Source organism: Salmo trutta, chromosome 3 (assembly GCF_901001165.1).
Source record: "Salmo trutta chromosome 3, fSalTru1.1, whole genome shotgun sequence".
Classification (NCBI taxonomy): Eukaryota; Metazoa; Chordata; class Actinopteri; order Salmoniformes; family Salmonidae; genus Salmo; species Salmo trutta.
In genome coordinates this window covers 13947143-13957773 of record NC_042959.1, presented here as the reverse complement: position 1 = coordinate 13957773, position 10631 = coordinate 13947143, and the positions used below count along the sequence as shown (strand labels likewise).

General features: G+C 47.5%; 1 protein-coding gene across 2 annotated transcripts in view; it reads right to left on the bottom strand.

The window, feature by feature from the left end:
• Nucleotides 1-296: 296 nt before the first annotated feature.
• macrod1 (mono-ADP ribosylhydrolase 1) overlaps nucleotides 297-10631 on the bottom strand; it is a 104951-nt gene continuing 94616 nt past the window's right edge. The window contains exons 6-11 of one of the 2 annotated variants that reach the window (XM_029724143.1): nucleotides 6924-7045; nucleotides 6810-6840; nucleotides 4691-4764; nucleotides 3362-3443; nucleotides 3086-3117; nucleotides 297-1096 (exon numbers count right to left, since the gene is read on the bottom strand). In XM_029724143.1, the coding sequence (XP_029580003.1) occupies nucleotides 3110-3117; nucleotides 3362-3443; nucleotides 4691-4764; nucleotides 6810-6840; nucleotides 6924-7045 (317 nt within the window). In that variant the 3' untranslated portion in view covers nucleotides 297-1096; nucleotides 3086-3109. The remainder of the gene's footprint in view (nucleotides 1097-3085; nucleotides 3118-3361; nucleotides 3444-4690; nucleotides 4765-6809; nucleotides 6841-6923; nucleotides 7046-10631) is intronic. The other variant, XM_029724133.1, reaches the window with a different exon arrangement.

The following is a 10631-nucleotide window of genomic DNA, read 5'->3' as shown; positions in this document are numbered from 1 at the left end:
ATATAACTCTACATTGTGTATTTTGTTCCTCGTGTTACAATTTTTTTTTATTACTCTGCATCGTTTGGGAAGGGCTCCTAAGCAAGCATTTGGTTGGGGATAATGAGTCTCACTCTCTTTTTATCCCTGTCTCTCTCACCCTCGTCCTCTCAGTCTATCTGCTTATAAAAAATGTCTCTCTCTCTTCTCACCTCCTTCTAGTTACCTCTTCTCTCCCTCACTCCCCAATTCTTAGCTAAAATAAATATTCAGACAGCTAGTGACATTAGGACAGTTGTAATGATAGCTGGGGCTTCTTGTCAGCATTGATTATTTATTTTTGTGCTATTGTGAAAATGTGAAAATCAATAAAGAAAATTGTGTAAACATGAAAGCGGGAGCACAGGGTGACAGGAACAAACAAACCACCACCTGATCTGTCTGAATGACAACACACACGTTTTCAGGTAGGCAGACACACAAACGTACACACTCAAACGCACGTACGCACACACACGCACACTAAAGACGAAAGGACTCACTGGGAGTGGTCCCACCTGACAAACTCAGTGAATCCAATCCAATCCCCCAAAATGCCAACACGTAATCCTCTGTGATCTCTTTTAATTAGCTTCTTCTTCTCCACACACACACACACACTCTTGTACAGCTAACCTTGTGGGGACACACAATTCAGTCTCATTCAAAAACCTATATTCCCAAAACCTACCCTTAACTCTAGCTCCTAACACTAATTCTAAACCCCCTAGAAATAGCATTTGACCCTGTGGGGACTAACAAAATGTCCCCAGATGGTCAAATTGTTGTTTGTTTACTATTCTTGTGGGGACTTCTGGTCCCCACACACACAAAGTTCCCCAACATCTCATTATTCAAACATGTACAAACAGCTCGTCAGATGAGTTTGGTCAGAAGCCTGAGGTTCATTGATAATAAAGCAGTTTATTCAGTTCTAGACATTCATCCAGCGTTAAGATATGCACCCAGGTCTTCTCTAGTGCAGAGCCGGTGGGGGGAAAGGAAGAGGAGGAAGAGGAGGAGCATATTGCACAACTCCACACGTCACTCTTTCAGAGTTTACTCTTCACAGGTGAGCCTAAGGGAAAAACAGAACAAGGTGCATCAGAAACCTGTGAAATTCAGTAGCCATGACTAGATATAACACAACATGTTGTAAGACATATATATATATATATATACACACTGAACAAAAATATAAACGCAACATGTAAAGTGTTGGTCCCATGTTTCATGAGCTGAAATAAAAGAGCACAGAAATGTTCCATATGCATAAAAAGTTTATTTTTCTCATATTTTGTACTCTGTTAGTGAGTATTTTTCTCATCTTTTGTACTCTGTTAGTGAGTATTTCTCCTTTGCCAAGATAATCCATCCACCTGACAGGTGTGGCGTATCAAGAAGCTGATTAAACAGCATGATCATTACACAGGTGCACCTTGTTCTGGGGACAATAAAAGTCCACTAAAACACAATGCCACAGAAGACTCAAGTTTTGAGGGAACGTGCAATTGGCAAGATAACTGCAGGAATGTCCATCAGAGATGTTGCCAGATAATTTAATCTTCATTTCTCTACCATAAGCCGCCTCCAATGTCGTTTTAGAGAATTTGGCAGTACGTCGAACCGGCCTCACAACCGCAGACCACGTGTAACCACGTCAGCCCAGGACCTCCACATCCGGCTTCTTCACCTGCGGGCTCGTTTGACACCAGCCACCCGGACAGCTGATGAAACTCTGGGTTTGCACAACCGAAGAATTTCTGCAAAAACTGTCAGAAACCGACTCAGGGAAGCTCATCTGCACGCTCGTTGTCCTCAACACGGTCTTGACCTGACTGCAGTTTGGCGTTGTAACCGATTTCAGTGGGCAAATGCTCACCTACGATGACCACTGGCATGCTGGAAGTGTGCTCTTCCCGGATGAATCCCGGTTTCAACTGTACTTGTCAGATGGTGTAGTGTGGGCGAGCAGTTTGCTGATGTCTACGTAGTGAACAGAGTGCCCCATGGTGGCGGTGGGGTAATATTATGAGCAGGCATGAGCTACGGACAACAAACACAATAGAATTTTATCTATGGCAATCTGAATGCACAGAGATACCATGACGAGATCCTGAGGCCCATTGTCGTGCCATTCATCCGCCACCATCACCTCATGTTTCAACATGATAAGCCATGGCCCCATGTCACAAGGATCTGTCCACAATTCCTGGAAGATGAAAAAGTCCCAGTTCTTCCATGGCCTGCATACTCACCAGACATGTCACCCATTCAGCATGTTTGGGATGCTCTGGTTCCCGCCAATATCCAGGCACTTCGCACAGCCATTGAAGAAGAGTGGGACAACATTCCACAGGCCACAATCAACAGCCTGATCAACTCTATGAGAAGGAGATGTTTAATGCTGCATGAGGAAAATGGTGGTCACATCAGATACTGACACGTTTTCTGATCCACGCCCATACTTTTTTTTTTAAGGTATCTGTGACCAACAGATGCATATCTGTATTACCAGTCATGTGAAATCCCTAGATTAGGGCCCAATGAATTTATTTCAATTGACTGATTTCCTTATATGAACCTTAACTCAGTAAAATCTTTGAAATTGTTGCATGTTGCGTTAATATTTTAGTTCAGTGTAATATACATAATGCATTATACTGTGAGAGCAATATCTGTCAACACAAGCAGGGCTGAGAGGGTTAACCACAGTCATTCAACCAGGATCACACCATACACCTCTCAGGAAAAGACAAGTACAATATTGGACACAGTCAGTTTGAACAGCGAACATTCACCTTAAAGCTAGCCTTAACCTATAGGGATCCTTGGTTAGATTTTGTCTAAGATACTAGCACAGCACAATTTGTACAGTCTTCTACATTGTCAGTTGGTTAGGAAAGGGTCTAGGTTAGGAGTTAGGAAACTACAGAAGGGTTCCACAAACACCACAGCACCATCAGTTCAATCACTGTCAGACCCTTGATAGCAAAACTACCATCGTTGCCATAGCTACAGCTAGCGACACACATGACACATCTCTACTCCACACCATGCGTGTTACCTGTGTTCGAACAGGGCGCTCTGATCAGCAGGCTAAGGGCGGGTACAAAGATAAGGGGTAAAGAGAGATGATTGGCTAAGAGACCTGTCAGTACCGTAGCTCCAGGTATGGAGCCATCCTGACAAGTCCTTTTACATGGAGTGGTGTTACCAGAGCAAACCAGTGTTAACTACAAGCTACTCCCACTGGTGTCAAATGAGTCAGAGGTGATGATTTGGCTGTGTAGGATATGTATGGTGTCACTGTGTGTGTGTGTGTGTGTGTGTGTTGACTCACCGGAAGGGAAGTAGAGAGGGAGGTTTTTCAGGTACAGCTCCTTATCAGTGGGCAGGAACACACAAAAGATGACTCTGTCCAGCTGTATGACACACACACACACACACACACACACACACACACACACACACACACAATCCGTATAAATAAGCGGAAGGCCATCATTTTGTCTCGAGGGCCACAGCAGGATTTCAAAATTCAGCGGAGGGCAGCACTGATTTTCTTTTTGGAACAATTTGTTCGTCAGAAAAAGAGCAGTTATTTGAAAATGTATAGGTCCATTAGTATTTCTACCTACTTTCTATCAAGTTTTAGACTTTCAACAGTGGCCTGGAGTTTTATTTAACCCAAAATAATAATTACCCCCTCAACAACAACAAAAAGACTGGATGGGCTTACGGGCTGTTATCTACTGCTGGTATAACTGTAGAATAAAGCTGATCTAATGCTAAAGACTGTAAGTCCGGGCTACGTCTTCATCAGCCCAGAGAAAAGATCTCTACGATATCAGAACAACCGTGTTAATAATAACCAGCAGTGACTTCTATAAGCCAGGTACCCTGCGGCTGGCAGTGGGCCCTCACATCCCTTTACATCCTCGTGAAGTCAGTGTTCGGACTGGAGCAGAGCTGGATGCTGGTTCACACCACTACAATTACGCCACAGATCCAGCAGAAACTATCATTATCTATACAGTATATATCATAGGGTTTGGTAGGAAGCAGATGTTACTGGCATCAGGTAAAAACAGCCAGATGTATGGACGCTGGGAGAATGCACAGGAACATTGACAATACATCAGAATCTGGAGGTCAAAATAGGATATATTTTTAGTACTATGAATTTAGGGACTTCCTTTTTGTTTTGGTTTAATATGTAGATATCTCATGCTGTTGTGTTGTGTCAACTAGTATAACTAAAAAAAAGTAATAAATAATTGATCACAAAAATAGTTTAAACTGGAGGAAGAGTAGAGGAGGAAGGAGTGAGTGATGAAGAAGAAGATAGTAGAGATAACAGACAGGCGACAGACTAACTTCCCTCCAGTCATCTATTCCTCTTTTCCCTCTTCTCTCTTCTGTCAGGAAAAGGTGTGTATTAGTCCTCTAAGCCCGTCAGGAGCCAATTAAAACACAGCCTTAGCCACGAGTGTGTGGCTATGTGTGTGTGTGTGTGTGTGTGTGTGTTGTCGCAGTCCGCCATCTCCTGACTCTCTCCAGAAAACCAAAAACAACAGCTGTGAGACAGAAAACCAGAAGGAAAGGATTTTGTTTTTTAATTAGACACACACACACACACACACACACACACAAACAAGAGCACACACACCTTCTCATGGTGTTCATCCAGGTACTTCCTGACAGTCTCCAACGCGACGTGCACAGCCTGCTCAGGTGGGTATCCTAGACACAAACACAGACACACACCAATTACTGGGGTGTGCAGGTGGCCAAGAGCACTGTGTTATGGGTGGCCAAGAGCACTGTGTTATGGGTGGCCAAGAGCACTGTGTTATGGGTGGCCAAGAGCACTGTGTTATGGGTGGCCAAGAGCACTGCGTTATGGGTGGCCAAGAGCACTGCGTTATGGGTGGCCAAGAGCACTGCGTTATGGGTGGCCAAGAGCACTGCGTTATGGGTGGCCAAGAGCACTGCGTTATGGGTGGCCAAGAGCACTGCGTTATGGGTGGCCAAGAGCACTGTGTTATGGGTGGCCAAGAGCACTGTGTTATGGGTGGCCAAGAGCACTGTGTTATGGGTGGCCAAGAGCACTGTGTTATGGGTGGCCAAGAGCACTGTGTTATGGGTGGCCAAGAGCACTGTGTTATGGGTGGCCAAGAGCACTGTGTTATGGGTGGCCAAGAGCACTGTGTTATGGGTGGCCAAGAGCACTGCGTTATGGGTGGCCAAGAGCACTGTGTTATGGGTGGCCAAGAGCACTGTGTTATGGGTGGCCAAGAGCACTGTGTTATGGGTGGCCAAGAGCACTGTGTTATGGGTGGCCAAGAGCACTGTGTTATGGGTGGCCAAGAGCACTGTGTTATGGGTGGCCAAGAGCACTGTGTTATGGGTGGCCAAGATCTCTGTAGAATCAATACAATTAGAGAAACACCCATTTGTTCGGACCAGCTAACAGAGTGGCTGTCTACTCTCTTCTAACAGAGTGGCTGTCTACTCTCTTCTACTCTCTGCTAACAGAGTGGCTGTCTACTCTCTTCTACTCTCTTCTAACAGAGTGGCTGTCTACTCTCTTCTACTCTCTGCTAACAGAGTGGCTGTCTACTCTCTTCTACTCTCTGCTAACAGAGTGGCTGTCTACTCTCTTCTACTCTCTGCTAACAGAGTGGCTGTCTACTCTCTTCTACTCTCTTCTAACAGAGTGGCTGTCTACTCTCTTCTACTCTCTGCTAACAGAGTGGCTGTCTACTCTCTTCTACTCTCTTCTAACAGAGTGGCTGTCTACTCTCTTCTAACAGAGTGGCTGTCTACTCTCTTCTACTCTCTGCTAACAGAGTGGCTGTCTACTCTCTTCTACTCTCTTCTAACAGAGTGGCTGTCTACTCTCTTCTAACAGAGTGGCTGTCTACTCTCTTCTACTCTCTGCTAACAGAGTGGCTGTCTACTCTCTTCTACTCTCTTCTAACAGAGTGGCTGTCTACTCTCTTCCTCTCTCTGCTAACAGAGTGGCTGTCTACTCTCTTCCTCTCTCTGCTAACAGAGTGGCTGTCTACTCTCTTCTACTCTCTGCTAACAGAGTGGCTGTCTACTCTCTTCTACTCTCTGCTAACAGAGTGGCTGTCTACTCTCTTCCTCTCTCTGCTAACAGAGTGGCTGTCTACTCTCTTCTAACAGAGTGGCTGTCTACTCTCTTCTACTCTCTTCTAACAGAGTGGCTGTCTACTCTCTTCTAACAGAGTGGCTGTCTAATCTCTTCTAACAGAGTGGCTGTCTACTCTCTTCTAACAGAGTGGCTGTCTAATCTCTTCTAACAGAGTGGCTGTCTACCTATTTCCTATATAGCGCACTAACTTTGGATGTTCTCACTGCCTCAATCATCTTCCCGTTACAATTCAATTGCTGACAATATTGAGTAAAAACACACAAATCAGCATTTAGCTCTAAACTATATCTTTATTGAGACAGTTTCATTGAGTTGACCTTCTCTGAGCTCTGTGTGAAGAACACTAGTCAGAAACCCTGGGGAGTCTTGGAGCGCTGCAATCGCTAAACTCGCCAGCAGCAAATGGAGGGATTTACATCCCAGATGACACCATCTCATCCCTAATCTCTGTTAATCTGCCTGTCTAATCTCAACCCCTAATCTGGAAACCGCTTTCTACTGAAAACTGATATCTAGTGTGCTGAACTCAATTCACCCCTCTGTAAACTGCTGAGTAGTGGTCCTGGAAAACACAACAACACACAGACAAACACTTTTGTTGACTAACCGTAGATTCCAGTGGAGATGCAAGGGAACGCCTGGGGGTATAAAACACAGTGTAAAACAGAGAAAATACATTTAAAACTGATTGATGATAATAACCCTTCCACTCCCCCCCCACCACAGTGCGTAGCTTGGTATCGGTGGCCTTCTGCAGGCTGTGACGGTAGCAGTCCCTGAGGCGGCTCCTCTCCTCCTCCCCCACTTCCCCCATCGCTATGGGCCCCACTGTGTGGATCACATCTGGAACACACAGACAGACATATATATATATATAGAGAGAGAGAGAGAGAGTCAGAGCGAGAGAGAGTCAGAGCGAGAGAGAGTCAGAGAGACAGAGAGAGAATGACAGAGACGAAGAGCGAGATTAAGTTAATTTACAGCACACTGCAATCAACAAACTGCACTACTCTAGTATTCTGAACACAATTCCGACAGGAACTCTGCATCAATCTATAACTACACTAAAGCCCTTTTCCTTCTGGGCTGGCTTGTCACAGAGTACATTAGCTCTGTGCACTGAGCCTCAGTCAAGAGCAAGGGGACCTTTGGGGGTCTGGGTGGGTTAGAGGGGGTCTCGGGGGGGGGGGGGGTGTCTCTGTTAGTAACACAAAGGTCAACCATCACAGTACTCCAGTTAAAAGCCCAACATAACTCAAGGTTCAGAATATGGTCATTTATGGTGGCTATCCATCTGCATGTCAGAGTGATAAATGTCAGGGACACAGACTGTCACCACCACACTACTCCACTGAGTCTGAGCCAGCACCACACTACTCCACTGAGTCTGAGCCAGCACCACACTACTCCACTGAGTCTGAGCCACCACCACACTACTCCACTGAGTCTGAGCCATCACCACACTACTCCACTGAGTCTGAGCCAGCACCACACTACTCCACTGAGTCTGAGCCACCACCACACTACTCCACTGAGTCTGAGCCATCACCACACTACTCCACTGAGTCTGAGCCACCACCACACTACTCCACTGAGTCACCACCACACTATACCACTGAGTCTGAGCCACCACCACACTACTCCACTGAGTCTGAGCCACCACCACACTACTCCACTGAGTCACCACCACACTATACCACTGAGTCTGAGCCACCACCACACTACTCCACTGAGTCTGAGCCACCACCACACTACTCCACTGAGTCACCACCACACTATACCACTGAGTCTGAGCCACCACCACACTACTCCACTGAGTCTGAGCCACCACCACACTACTCCACTGAGTCACCACCACACTATACCACTGAGTCTGAGCCACCACCACACTATACCACTGAGTCTGAGTCACCACCACACTACTCCACTGAGTCTGAGTCACCACCACACTACTCCACTGAGTCTGAGCCACCACCACACTACTCTACTGAGTCTGAGCCACCACCACACTACTCCACTGAGTCTGAGCCACCACCACACTACTCCACTGAGTCTGAGCCACCACCACACTACTCCGCTGAGTCTGAGCCACCACCACACTACTCCGCTGAGTCTGAGCCACCACCACACTACTCCACTGAGTCTGAGCCAGCACCACACTACTCCACTGAGTCTGAGCCAGCACCACACTACTCCACTGAGTCTGAGCCACCACCACACTACTCCACTGAGTCTGAGCCACCACCACACTACTCCACTGAGTCTGAGCCACCACCACACTACTCCACTGAGTCTGAGCCACCACCACACTACTCCACTGAGTCTGAGCCACCACCACACTACTCCACTGAGTCTGAGCCACCACCACACTACTCCACTGAGTCTGAGCCAGCACCACACTACTCCACTGAGTCTGAGCCAGCACCACACTACTCCACTGAGTCTGAGTCACCACCACACTACTCCACTGAGTCTGAGCCAGCACCACACTACTCCACTGAGTCTGAGCCACCACCACACTACTCCACTGAGTCTGAGTCACCACCACACTACTCCACTGAGTCTGAGCCAGCACCACACTACTCCACTGAGTCTGAGCCAGCACCACACCACTCCACTGAGTCTGAGCCACCACCACACTACTCCACTGAGTCTGAGCCATCACCACACTACTCCACTGAGTCTGAGCCACCACCACACTACTCCACTGAGTCACCACCACACTATACCACTGAGTCTGAGCCACCACCACACTACTCCACTGAGTCTGAGTCACCACCACACTACTCCACTGAGTCTGAGCCACCACCACACTACTCCACTGAGTCTGAGTCACCACCACACTACTCCACTGAGTCTGAGCCAGCACCACACTACTCCACTGAGTCTGAGCCAGCACCACACCACTCCACTGAGTCTGAGCCACCACCACACTACTCCACTGAGTCTGAGCCATCACCACACTACTCCACTGAGTCTGAGCCACCACCACACTACTCCACTGAGTCACCACCACACTATACCACTGAGTCTGAGCCACCACCACACTACTCCACTGAGTCTGAGTCACCACCACACTACTCCACTGAGTCTGAGCCAGCACCACACTACTCCACTGAGTCTGAGCCAGCACCACACCACTCCACTGAGTCTGAGCCACCACCACACTACTCCACTGAGTCTGAGCCATCACCACACTACTCCACTGAGTCTGAGCCACCACCACACTACTCCACTGAGTCACCACCACACTATACCACTGAGTCTGAGCCACCACCACACTACTCCACTGAGTCTGAGCCACCACCACACTACTCCACTGAGTCTGAGCCACCACCACACTACTCCACTGAGTCACCACCACACTATACCACTGAGTCTGAGCCACCACCACACTATACCACTGAGTCTGAGCCACCACCACACTATACCACTGAGTCTGAGCCACCACCACACTATACCACTGAGTCTGAGCCACCACCACACTACTCCACTGAGTCTGAGCCACCACCACACTATACCACTGAGTCTGAGCCACCACCACACTACTCCACTGAGTCTGAGCCACCACCACACTACTCCACTGAGTCTGAGCCACCACCACACTACTCCACTGAGTCTGAGCCATCACCACACTACTCCACTGAGTCTGAGCCACCACCACACTACTCCACTGAGTCTGAGCCATCACCACACTACTCCACTGAGTCTGAGCCACCACCACACTACTCCACTGAGTCTGAGCCCATCATATAGTCCAACTCTCCTTATTCTTAAAATCTAAAAACACAATTCTCTACTTTGTTTTCTACTACAATTTATAATTTCCGCACTACTTCTCTACTCTTTAATCGTCCCTTTCTCCATCCTTCCTTTCTACACTTCCCTTTCTCCCTCGCTCTCAACCCTCCTCCTCCTCCTCCCTCCCTCTCTCTTCCTCCCTCTACCCCCCCTCTCTCTGTCACCTCAGTTAGACAGTGCTGTCTGTGGGGTGTAATTTACTGCCTCTCTCCACTGTTGTTTACATTATCGATTTTCTGTTTGTTTAGTTTCCCCATACATCACCTGAGTCAGGCACATATTACTGAAAGAGAGAGAGAGAGAGAGAGAGAGAGAGAGAGAGAGAGAGAGAGAGAGAGATGGGAACGAGAGGAGAAGGTTGGACATGATACACAGCTGACCATGCATGGATAATACAGTTCAGAGTGTGTGTGAGTGAGGAGTGTGTGCATCCTCTTTCATACTTGGTTGTCATGCTAGTCTGAACCCAAAAGAAAAGTGAACACCCCGTGATCCTGTAACACCCACTCCTACTTTTCCTTTGTGTCATATTCCCCCCTTTATCCTGGTGATTCAACCTGTTTAGTGTCCCTTCTACTTTCCTCCCCGTGACACCTCCCCTCTGTCCTGGACACTCTGAATTCATGCC